The sequence below is a fragment of the Lagopus muta genome, chromosome 7, assembly GCF_023343835.1.
Source record: "Lagopus muta isolate bLagMut1 chromosome 7, bLagMut1 primary, whole genome shotgun sequence".
NCBI classification, from domain to species: Eukaryota; Metazoa; Chordata; class Aves; order Galliformes; family Phasianidae; genus Lagopus; species Lagopus muta.
This window is the reverse complement of record NC_064439.1, coordinates 19,842,683-19,855,319: the sequence shown is the minus strand read 5'-3', so window position 1 is coordinate 19,855,319 and position 12,637 is coordinate 19,842,683. Positions and strand designations below refer to the sequence as shown.

The 12,637-nt window shown below is 38.7% G+C and overlaps 1 protein-coding gene across 3 annotated transcripts in view; it reads right to left on the bottom strand.

The window, feature by feature from the left end:
* CUBN (cubilin) overlaps positions 1-12,637 on the bottom strand; it is a 140,177-nt gene that overhangs the window by 100,677 nt on the left and 26,863 nt on the right. For all 3 annotated transcript variants that reach the window (XM_048951451.1, XM_048951450.1, XM_048951452.1), the window contains 5 exons: positions 9,632-9,788; positions 8,164-8,342; positions 7,804-7,966; positions 7,351-7,567; positions 6,255-6,385 (listed from right to left, as the gene is read on the bottom strand). In XM_048951451.1, the coding sequence (XP_048807408.1) occupies positions 6,255-6,385; positions 7,351-7,567; positions 7,804-7,966; positions 8,164-8,342; positions 9,632-9,788 (847 nt within the window). The remainder of the gene's footprint in view (positions 1-6,254; positions 6,386-7,350; positions 7,568-7,803; positions 7,967-8,163; positions 8,343-9,631; positions 9,789-12,637) is intronic.

Sequence of the window (12,637 nt, the reverse complement as noted above, 5' to 3'; positions counted from 1 at the left end):
AAGGGGGGGGGAATTCTTTGTCACCTGGAATGCTTCTGTTGGAAATGCTTTCTCTAGGATAAACACCCTCAAAACAAGATACTCAACACGCTCCTAATTTACCATGAGATGAACAAAGTAACAGGATGTAGAAATAGACCAATAATTTTCTGCCATTGAGCTGTACTTTGGTGATTAACAAGTGAAAAATTTTTTGCACACTACTTCACCTGAAATCAGTATTTAACTTTTCATCTAGAGTTTTAATCATTTGTATTATAATATAACACGCTTTAATAAATTAAGTGCAACAATCATGTAAGTCTTGGCCCCTTTAAAAGACTGTGCTTATAATACACATGCTGCACTAACACCCCTGGTGCTTTGTAACATGCATCGTCAACCCCCTGATCCCTAAAGTCACAAGACTTCGTGATAATCCTGCCTGCAGGGTTAGAAAGCTGGCTTAGAAACGTGACCCAAGTTTTTCCTAAAGGCCTGTTAGACAGAAGGCAATTAAAAATTAAATTGAAAAGGTGTGTTATTTATTAGGTTACTTCTAATTAATTATTACCTTATCATTTTTGAAGGGTGGATGCCTGACTTATGAAAACATAATGCACAGAGGGGTTGTAATATCTCTATTCCTTACTCACTCGAGGGCTGAGGCCATGAATACCATCTTTCAGCCGGAAGAATATTAAAATTGATGTACTAGACAAAGGTCCTTTGGGTAAAATTAGCATCAAGGAAGCCAGATCATTTTTATCAGCCCTTTTAAGAACAATCTCCACAGAATTGGGAAGAATGTCAAGGTTCCCTCCCTCACCAAAGTTAGCTTTCTTGGCAGTAACCCATTCAAAAGATGATATCCAAAGGGTGCTACTTTAAACTGCATGTTGTATTCAGTTTTCACAAATACAGCATGAATAATGAAGATTATTTATAAGTTTAAGATCATTTTTAGTAATCTTCATTATGATCTAAGGGGGACAAATACAGATGGTAAAGAGCAACTGTCTTCAAGATGTCAGACTTCTGGCTACAGTCTAAATGCAAACTAGGATTAGGAAACACAAATGAACTCTCATTTTGTGTCAGCCAACTCTTTTCTGATAAATGGATCCATGTATTGTATTCCACTTTCAGCAGGAGAGATGGAACTCCTTTTTTGCAATCACTTCACTAACACAGCATTTGGGGTTTCACTAGCACAGTCATATATAGACTCTGTCAGAGAAAACTGATAGCAAGATTAGCAAGAAAAATGAACTTTGAAATTTGTGCCAAAGTTTAGAACACATTCCAACTCCATATTGTGATTACTATAGGCCTGAAATAAATACAAACTCAAACGTTCATCGCAGCCCATAAAAATTAGAAGGCAGCAGCAATTGTCCTGGGCAACTCTACTTCTTGCTTTGCCAGCATATGAAGTTTTGAAAGCTATTCAATCTGCTTTCTGATTTTTGTCCTGAATGTGTTGTTCTGAAAAAAAAAAAAAAAGAAAAAAAAAGAAAAAAGCCACAAATGGCAGCAACTCACTGTAACAGCCATCAGTGGAGAAAAAATGCCACCTTTTGTACCACTCACTCATGCAGTCACGTGTGGTTCTGAAAATTATATCCATGTCCTTCCCATGAAGTGACATTCATGAGTTGTCACAATTCTAATTATTAAAAATAAAACTGTAGTGGCATATATAAAATGGCAGTTTTGTTTTGATGTCACTCTGCAGAAGGAAAACTCATATCCATAACAATTAGACTTTTATGTAACATAATGCATGTTTAGGGGAAAAAAAAACAAAAAAGGGAGGAACTTTCACATGAAGTTCCTCACCATTGGCAATGGAAAAAGCACATCTGCACTTCAGGGTCTTCTGCTACTACTGCTGGCAGATTCCAGAAGGCTTAGTTTTTACCAGGAACACACACAAAGGTCCTTTGTAATGTTTCATGCTCAAGCTTCTCAAAAACACTGGGTAATGCTGTTCAAAAAGAATCTCCAGCTTTTTCCTGTTTATTTAGACATAAACACACATACCATATAGTTTTACACATATATACAGGCATGTATAGGCATACTAATAACAAGATCAAACATGACCAGTGACCTAACAAGTTGCCAAGTGCTGGGTGATTGAGTCTTTTCCTACAGACTTAGGGTGAGTAGATGACAAAGATGCACACATCCTTTCTCTATTTTAGCCCAGTCTTACTCAGCCATGCTGCGTATCCGTACACATATATATTTGTCAAACATTTCTTTCCTTTCTTGCCTTTGCTCATATACCTAAAGAGAAAATCCAAGCAACATCCTCCTAAATAATCACTGGCTTTAGTCTGCATGATGCAAATTGAGAAGTCAACTTTTATACGGATACCAATAATGACACATCTCAGGTTGAGTATTAGGGAGAATTTCTTCTTAGAAAGAGCAGTTGGGCACTGGAACAGCCTACCTGGGATGTGGCAGAGACACCATCCCTGGAGGCGCTTAAGGAAAAGGCAGACATAACACTGAGGGACATGGTTTAGTAGGCAATATGGGAGGGAAGTGGATGGTTGGACTAGATGATCTGAGATCTTTTCCAACCTTAATGATTCTATGATCTATACATCACTGTCAGGTACACACTTAAGTCCAAGTCCACCGGCTCAAAATACTTTCTTCATCTTTCTCAAACTCTGCCTTCTGCAGTCAGTCACTCTCAACTAACACAACACACAATGAAGCTGTTTAAAGCCAAGTTATCTCTCTTGGAAAATCGTGTCATTTACAACTCAGGCTGATAATGAGAAGTCTTATCTTTCACCAAGGCCAGAGAAAGACCAGGGATTAAAAAAAAGGTATCAGGAAAGCAATCTGCTAAAAGCCCTGTTAAGGATGACCCTTCTTAATGGAAAGGATGAAATGAAGACTCCTTAATGAATGAATGAATAAATAAATGCTTACTAGTGAGAATTCATGGACAACAAAATATACCTGGATCTTTCAAGGCCTGAGCAACTCTTCCTGTAATGACTGAGCCTTTTCAACAACTTTTCAATAATTTCACGTTTTGGTTGTTTTTTGGTGTTTTTTTTTTCCCTGTGGCTTTTCAGCCAAGATATGCAAAAGAAAACCCAAAAACTATTGCAAGATTTATATGTTGTGACACTCATCTATCTGGTATTTGAGTTATGGATTCTGTGGTTCCAGATGACTTTATCCTCAAAAGACAGAGAGCCAAGAAATAAGCATCTAGGGTACAGACAGTGTAAGTAGGAGACATACACTTAAGACAACTAAGAATCGTGCGGGTAAATTTGTCTGAAGCATTTCTGCCTTTTGAGCTGTTCACAGCTACTAGCTAGCAGACTGCTAAAACAATTGCTTATACTTTATGGATCATAGCCATGCCCGTATCTCACTGCATTCAAGCTTCTTAACTAGGAAATATAGCTTTGCAGCCATTTCCTGCAACTCTTCAAATAATTAATAAGTCACGGATAAACATTGTTTGGTAAGATACATAGAGAAAAAAAATTAGTTTTGTTTCAGATAAATAATATTTTTCACTCATACGTATCCTCCTTTACTTTTTTTTTTTTTTTTTTTTTGTCTTATAATGTTGTCCATCTTTCCAATAGTTCATTCTCTGTGAAGTAACTTCAGGCAAAGGCCTATTGAAAATTCTAATGTGAACCAGAACAGCTTTGACCATTTCTGATATAGGTTGTAGTGTAGCTTGCTAAAAAAATATAGCTCAAAAATACGAAGAATTCCTGCTGCACAAGGTACATTATTAAAAGCATATTTTTCTTAACAGAAAAATGAAAATAGACAGCAAATGTTAAAAAAAAAAATCCATAGCTTTGGTGATTCTCTCAGATATTATTATTTCAGCAATTCACTACCCTAGTGTAACTGGATATATACATAAGATAAATAGCAGGCCTAAAAGTCTCACAGTAGGAAAACTTAACTCAATATAATTTCACAGGAGTGTTAAATTACTTCTCTCAGTGAAGTCCACAAACACATATTTGTCTTCTCCCAGGCCATTGCAGCTTCAACACTTTATTCTTAATAAGAAATGAATGCTAATGGTCCAGTATTTATGACAACTGAGTTATAGTATTACAATGCTCGTGCTGAGGCCAAAGGAAAGAAATTTCTGTGAAGAGAAATTGTGGTTTCAACTTTTTAATAGGGTTATTAGTCTCAGTTTCAGTAGTTATTCACTATGTTACCATACATATGCAAATTACGGTGCTTAAAGTGAAAAAAAGAAACAACATTTCTTCCAGAGATCATAATTTTGGCTTTGAGCAAGAAGAAAGCGAGTTATCACTTTTGCAATATTTCTCATTAAAGATCCTATTAAGACCTGTTAGAGCACATCCAGAGGAGGCCTAGAGAAACAATCCAAGGGATGGAACACCTTCTCCTAAAAGAACAGGCTGAGAGGGCAGCCTGGAGAAGATTCTGGGGAGATTTGAGAGTGGCCTTTCAGAATCTGAAGGAGAGCTATGGGAAAGAAGAGGACAGACTGTTCAGCAGGGTCTGTGGAGAGAACAAGGGGAAATGGCTTCAAGCCTAAAGAGAGGAGATGAAGCTTAGTTATAAGGAAAAAGTCTACAGTGAGGGTGATGAGACACTGGAACAGGTTGCCTAGAGATGCAGTTGGTGCCCTGTGCCTGAAGACTTTCAAGGTGAGGCTGGATCAGACTCTGGGTCTCTGATTTAGCTGTACATGTCCCTGTTCATTGCAGGAGAGTTAGACTAGATGACCTCTAAATGTCCCTACCAACTCAAAGGAATCTATGATTCTAAGCCGAAAAGTAGTAAACATACCTGTACTAATTAAGTGGAAAGAAAAAATATGGGAAAAGAAAATGTTGGGAGAGATTCATCCATAAAAATCATTTCACTGTCTTTAATAATATTGAAGAGAAAACAGATTTCATTTTAAAAATATACTTCGAAACCATTCCACAGACAATACTGGTACAGTTTGAACCTCGCATGATGCATATAACAGTGCTTTGGATGAGAATACCTTGTCAGTGGCAGCGGTAAAGGAGGAGGATATGGAAGAAAGGGGGCAGAGTAGCAAAGGTAGAAAGAAAAACTTGGGTTCAGCACCAATAAACCAATAAGTCAGATAGCAACAAATAACCAATAAAGTCAGAGAAATAAGATGCCAGAGACAGAAATACAGATTAATACTAACTAGAAAGTATTCTGATCTTGATAAACTGTGAGAAGAGCTGCTATTATATATCAAATCCAACTATGCAATATTTACTTGAAGTAAAGGAAAAAAGGAAAACTATCACATTAATGAACAATACAATCTGTCTGTTGACCCATATCCTCTTCTACTACAGATGTAGGTTTAGCAGCAAGGAGAGCAACAGCAGACATGCCTTTTAAATGTATGAGAAGGTACTTGACAGCCTTTCAAAGCTGCTCCTTCAAATGCAGCTCTGTCACTGCTAGAACAACTGTTTGTCAGGGAGATGTGCAAACACTAGAAGAGGCTTAGTGGGTTTGGCATATTTTGAAAACACAGATATGCTCACATTGGAAAACCTTCAAATCAGTTGCAATTTGAGTAATTTTCCATTTTTTTCTCTGTTTTACACTACTAAGTGAATGAGAAGTCATTCTCTTCAATAGTCGCTTTTCCCCACATGTATCATTTCTTAAAAGATACTTAAATAATAGGTTTAAGGCATAAGAGGAGCCTTGAGTTCTTCTGGAGACTGACAATTTGAACTCAATCTTAGAGAGAAGAGAAAAAAGCTGCTTGCGCTTTCAGGTTAATTTGCTAATTTGTTATATTTTGATGTGACTTTTTTTTTTTTGCCTACAATCAACACTGTACCCGAATAGGAGCTAAACTAATTTGTATGGCACCTGAGATGCTCAGGTGGCTTTCCATTAAAGTGAGTTTTCCTACATCACCCAACTCAGCTTGGGGTGGACAGAACAAATTCAGGAAATAATTTTCCAAAATAATTCATACATTTCTACCTTGTCAGCTCTTAGTGACTTTGTAAAGAAAACAGCAGTATTGCTTACATAAATTGCTTTCCGTGTCGGTCATATTTCCAGAGAGGGAAATGCTTTTTGAATCAAGTAGCTATAAATAAGAAGGGGATAGAGGAGGCACCAAGCAGTCCTACATAAACACAGAAAATAAAGTTTCTGTTTCTTACAGTGGTTATTTACAGTGACAACTGAAAACATTTAATTTGCATGACGACATACTGACATTTTACCTTCTGATGCATGCAAGGAGATATAATTAGCTGAGAAGCCCTCAGAAGAAATGCCGCTGTTGGTCACAAAGTACAACATCATCACATTGCCACCACTAGTAAGAGATGGTGGAATTGATCTTCCACAGTACCTGCAGCAAAAAAATGACCCAAATTGAGTGACGGTGCTTTATGAAGCATCTGTATTACTGGAAGATTCGGTTTTTGTGAGGTTTGAACAGCTGCATATATATGTCACCTCTGAACTATAGAGATCTCAAACATAAACGCTGTATCGTGAGGCTAAATAACACTCTTCACGTACAAGAATACAGATCTAACATTTGTGGCAAAGTCAGAGGAGAAATTGTTTATCAAGTTGTGCAGTTCTTACTGAAATTAGTCCATGCTGTACCTACAGCATAGCCTGAGTGGCTGACAAAAGACCAGGGTGGCAAAATGCTCTCAACTATAATGTGATGGTCATTTGCTCTTTATTTTCCAAAATATTGCCATATCTAGCAACTATTTTATAGACTGCAAATGCAGTTGAGTTCTGTGCTCAAGTAGATGAAATGTTCTTGAATTCTAGGCTAGCAAGAAAACCCTGTATATAACAGAGCTGATTAAGAGGGAGAGAGAAGAAAACATTTGTTAGATTTTTCCAACCTAATAAAACAGCACAGATCAGGAGGAAGTGGAAATAAAACTCTATAAGACAATGACTTCAGTTTAATTCTTGCTGAGATCCGATACACATCCTTTTAAGTAATCTCTTTTAAATGATCTTTCTTTCATCTCTGCAGGTGTTCCAAATCATGTGTTTTCCTTAGAACAGATATATTAATGCTTTTGAATATATTTCCCATATATCAAAATGTTAATGGAGCTGGACAGTGGCAGCTACTCTCCTAGTATATAGCATTTATTAAATGGGGTTCTTGTTCTCTGGTTGAGGAGAGGAAGTTGCCTTTACTATGCTAGCAGAATTGCTGTTAATGTTTCAGTGGAGTGATTAAACTACATGCAAAACTTAAGGAAACAAATTGGAAAGATGTACAGAAACAGAACAGAGCACACTCTACAGTGATTAAGTTCTATAGGCTAATGAACATACCTCCCCAATTTTTGCATGGTGCTGTTGTCATATATTTCAAGATAATCCATTCTGCAGTCGCTATCAAATGGCAAGTTAAATGACGTGAACGTCAGGCGGATAAGGTAGCCAGATTGAATGCTGATGGTCCAGGTACAATTAATACCGTGTGGGTAGACATCTGGGTAACCAGGACTTGTAATTGTTCCTTCTAAGCCAGTGAGAGACTCCCCGCATACTGTAGAGATTTTAAACAAGTTAAATAATATATTAATTCAACTACAAGGCACTTACAACATTTGTTACTTTACTGATATTTCATGAACATTTTTGTCTCATGCATACTACGCTGTGATACACTTTGATTTTTTTCTCCCATTATACCTTTGTAATACTCAATGGGCCTCTGTTTTCAGTGTACAAGAAAATCTGTAAAATCCCAACACTCTATACACAAAACAAGAAAATTCTTACTTGTATCTAATGGCCAGTACTGAGCTCTGAAGCCAAGGTTGGTAAGAGAGGAAGCTCTGAATTTGATATAGAGATTGTTCCTTGTAGATTGCACTCTAGATGGTACAGCTGTGCCACAATATTTTCCCAAAAGAGGAGATTCTGTGTTATTGCCATCTCTGACCTGAAGAACAGTATATTCAAAATATTCCATAAAAAGTTTGATTGTTTTAAAGTTGTAAGAGCAAATAACTTCATAAGAACAGCATCATAAAAGGCATCCTCAATAAATCAAACATTTTTGTGGAAATGAGTATAAGGAGGAACACACAGCTAAGAGTTTCTGAGAATTATGTGTATTATAAATGCAATATTCTTTACCTCAACATAGTCCGAGTCACAAGTTGTTGTATTTCGAATGCCAAAGTCGATAAAGTTAAGAATCACCACTTTGCTCACTGGCTGGGAGATGATCCACTCACAGGTCTTTGGCTGGGAGGACATCCTTGGGTAGTAAGGTGAATGGATAGTGCCTTCTCCAGACAGGGAGCCTCCACAAGCTGCCAAGAGACACCAAGAATCAGTAGTTGTGATGAATGGTTTTGACAAACCCATAATATAATATCTATCAAATATTACTATATCACCATCATTAGAAGGAAACCACATCTAAAATCCTGTCATTTCATAGCATCTACTGTGGTTCAACCAGCTAGAATTAAAAACATACTTAAAAGAACATATTACTGCGTAGCATAAACGTATATTTACAGAAGTTCAATTTAATATTGACCATGAATATTTAAGAGATTTGACTCATTTCATAGAATCATAAAATCTTTCGAGTTGGACAGAATCCTTAAAGGTCATCTGGTCCAACTCCTCTACAATGAACAAGGACACAGGGTGCCTCACTACACTTATTGTAAAAAATTTCTTCCTTACATCCAATCTAATCTTCGCTCTTAGTTTGAAGTCATTTCCTTTTGTCTATCACAACAGATCCTACACCAAAGTGCCTGTTCTCTTCTTTCTCACAGCCCCCCTGTAGGTACTGAAAGGCCTCTAACAAATCTCCCTGGCACACATTCCCTCTTTCAGCCTGTCCTAGGAGACAGCCTAGGAGAGATGTTTCATCCTTCAGATGATTTTTCTGACCTCCTCTAGACAAACTCCAACAGGTCTGTATCTCTCCTATACTGAGGACTCCACATCTGGATACAGTACTCCAGGTGAAGGCTCACCAGCATAGAGCAGATGGGCAGGATCATCCTTCTGACCTGCTGGCCACACTAATTTTGATGCAGCCCAGGATGCACATTGCTGGCATCCACCAATACCCTCAAGTCCTTTTCAGCAGGGCTGTGTTCTACCATCCTTATACCTCCCAGCTTGCAATGATAGTAGGGGTTACCACAACCCCAGACTTACTCTTGAATTTGTCAAACCTCAAGAGGCTCACCTGGGCCCCCATGCTCAAGGTAAAGCTTTATTACATATGCTTAGACAGATGCATTAGAGATTAAGAACTAAAAGACAGAAATAATGAAAGTATAAACATTTTGCCAGAATTATAGTTATGTTATCTTTAGTATGTTAGCGGTAAGCAATGTATTATTAATAGAAACAATGGGGAATACATTTCCAAATATGGCAGAAGTGTCTACAACAAACCTACTGCAAACATTACCTTTGTATTTCTAAAAGCAGCATTGAATAAACAAACTATTCTCTTCTTTCCTTTCCTTTGAAGTTTATCTTAGAACCAGTAGGTGGATAATATAGCAGCAAAATCATTGAAAGCATTGAAATTACAAACAACTTCATTGTGCAAGTCAGCAGTTCTTACCAACTTGGTAAACAGCCCTGAAGCTAGCCCTTTGCACAGAAGCATCAGACTTGAACTCGATCCAGAGACTGTTGCTTGTAGAAGTTATTGGAGATATAGCTGTACTGTGACACAGTCTGGTAATCAGAGAAGACATCTCACTGTCACCATCTCGAACCTAATCATTAATAAGAAAAAAAGAAGTACATCAGATCATAAAAAAGAGACTTTCAAGGGGGACTTTGAAGACAGTGCTAGATCAGGCCCTGGGCAACCTGATTTAGCTGTGCTCGCCCCTGTTGCAGTAGAGATGGACTATGTGATGTTTAAAGGTCCCTTTTAATTCTAAGGATTCTATGCTTCTATCCTAAAAGCTTTGGTATTTGATACCTAGACTTGATTATAGGCACAGAAGACACACTACTATCACAGATCACAAGAATGAAACAAATTGTCTCAATGAATCACAGCTTTAAGACAGTTTGGTCATGTGCTTCCATAAGTGACACCTTTCATATGAAAGAGACAGGTAAGTTACTCACTAGTGATAACTATGATTTTTTTTTTTTTTTCCAGCACTAAAAGCCTGCTGTGGAAAATTAAAGGACAAGATTTGTAGTTTCCTTGCTCTGGCCATGAAGTTTATAGTGACCTTTTAATGGCGCTTCTCCAGAAATATCACGTCACATCACACATATTCATCAACACAGCCAGAAACATTCACTGCAACAAAAGGTGCAACTGCGAGTCTACAAGCAGTAAGATTTTCCATTTTTCTGAAGGGCTCAATGCATGAAAATGATAATAAAGCTATAAAAGCTTTCAGTTCATACCTTCTGCACTGCCCTTATTCAATTTGTAAATCAAAGGAGACTTGTGCACTACCTTATGAATCATGATTATCAAGGAGACTAGAACAGTAAGAGGTATTTGCATCTCCAATCTTCAGGCTCTGAACTCACAGGCTGTGAGTAAGTCTAGGATCAGGCTAAGCAGAAGTACAGCCAAGGTGCTCTGAACGCCCTCTGAAGCACTCATTCCATTCCAACAGGAGAGTCAACAAACAGGTCCTAAAACAGGTCCCCTGCTATTTGCCTATCAGGGACCAAGCGAAGGACATATAGTTTTCAGATCCCCTCTCGTCACCTCTTCTCTTCTCCTCAGCTGTGTCATTTCACGGGCTGAGAGAGAAGGAAGGAAGAGCTTGGAGTGCTGGGTAGACAGGTGAGCAGGCAGTGGTTCAATTGCTTTGTTTAGCAACTTCCCTGTGGAGAAATGCTTCTCTGACTAATGCACTTTAAATTTCTGTGGGACCTAGACTCAAGGTGAGAGAGTTATATGGGATTTATGAGGAAGTAAATAAAATCTCAAACTAAGCTGGAGTATTCAGAAGATGTTTATGAAGAAGTTTACAGAACTATAGTTTGCCTGAGTTTACTTTTTTCTTGACCTGATTCTGCTTACGCTTTTGGTTTATAAAATCCAAATAGAAGTTATAAAAATGACAGGTTCTCTAAACCATTTGAATAATGTTTCGTATTGCCAGTTAGAAGAGCTGGCATAGCTAATACCTTACCTCTGCAGCACTATGTCACAGTCCTAAATAAGTTTTATTGTGTCTAGTTTCTCATTGCAGACCCCTTGTCCCAGGCCACTCCTTCCTTAGTCAAAGACTAAACATCCCTCCCTCAGCCAGTGTCTGCAAGCAGCGTCTGGCTGCTGTGATTTCCTGTTATCACCAGGGATGTGAATAATACGCTACTTCTCAAAGTGACAAAATAATTATCACAGAGTGATTTTGAAAATAACTTAAGCATCCAAAACTAAAATCCATTTCCCCAGTTGAATTTCATCATAAAATCCAGTGAAATAGTATTTTAGAAAAGCATATCTGGAAAATAGGCTTTGAAAGAACAAGACTTGAAACCACGATTCTTGTGCGTTTTGCTCTAGGCTGAGCTGAGTTGATGAGAAGGAAGGCTAAGAAGTGGCAAAGCAGACAAATACAGGAAAACTGAACTGCTTGTGACTGACCAGCAAACAAGGTAAATGCTTTGCTGAATTAATGCAAACTGATTGTTTCCAACAGAACTGGTTTTGTTTCTCTGGTTGTGGTGAATTTAGCTGCTGTTCCACAAGCAATTAGCATGAGGAGTACCAGGCCAAACAAACAAAAGCTGTCTGTGTTCATTAAACACACTTCTCCTCTCATTACAAAAATTAATTACACTTCATTCCAGGCAAAGTCTCTGAGTTAGAGAAGGAGAAACAGGAGCAATGTTAGCACAATAACAAATCTTATACAAACAGATTAACTAAAGGGAGCTCACCAAGGCCTGTGCCTCACTTACTCGGAAAGAGGTTAAACACAAAACCTCACAACTGCACAGCCCCGCCATGCCACACTGCTGTGGTTGAAGCTGCCTGTAAGCTTGGCCCTGCTGGGCCTCGGACTGCTTCTCCCAGTGCCTCCCCACTGGCCACCAGCTTCCCTCTTCCATGCACCTGGCTTATCCATGATAGCTACATCATCCAGGGGCTGTAGCTGAATTTGTTTTATGTCTGTTTATCTCCATGCAGTGCAACCAGAGTTCTGTACAGATAGCAGCCATTTCACGTAGAATGAAGTCATTCACTCTTCCTTGAGATAAGATGAACTGGGCTGTGACACAGAAGACCTGTCATGCTGTCCTTGTGAAGATGGCACAGGCTGGCTGAACCCACCAGAACTTGCTGGGGCCTGAAGGTTCTCCCACCTTGCCCAGGGCTGCATTTCAGCTCCCAGGACCATCAGCTGCTCCCCATCAGGGGCTTCAGCAGAACCAAGCTCCAGCTCTTATCTACAACACATGGTCTAGCCCAGTCTTGGCTTGTTACTATCCCCCAGAGAAAGGAATTCATTGCCTGAGGCTGATGCCAGTCACCCTGTTTCTGGCTGAGGTGGCGGGACAGCTCTGGCTGTGGTACTCATCCCTGCTGCCTCCAGTGGGAGCTCCCAGTGATCCCCACCAGTACCAGCCCTACACA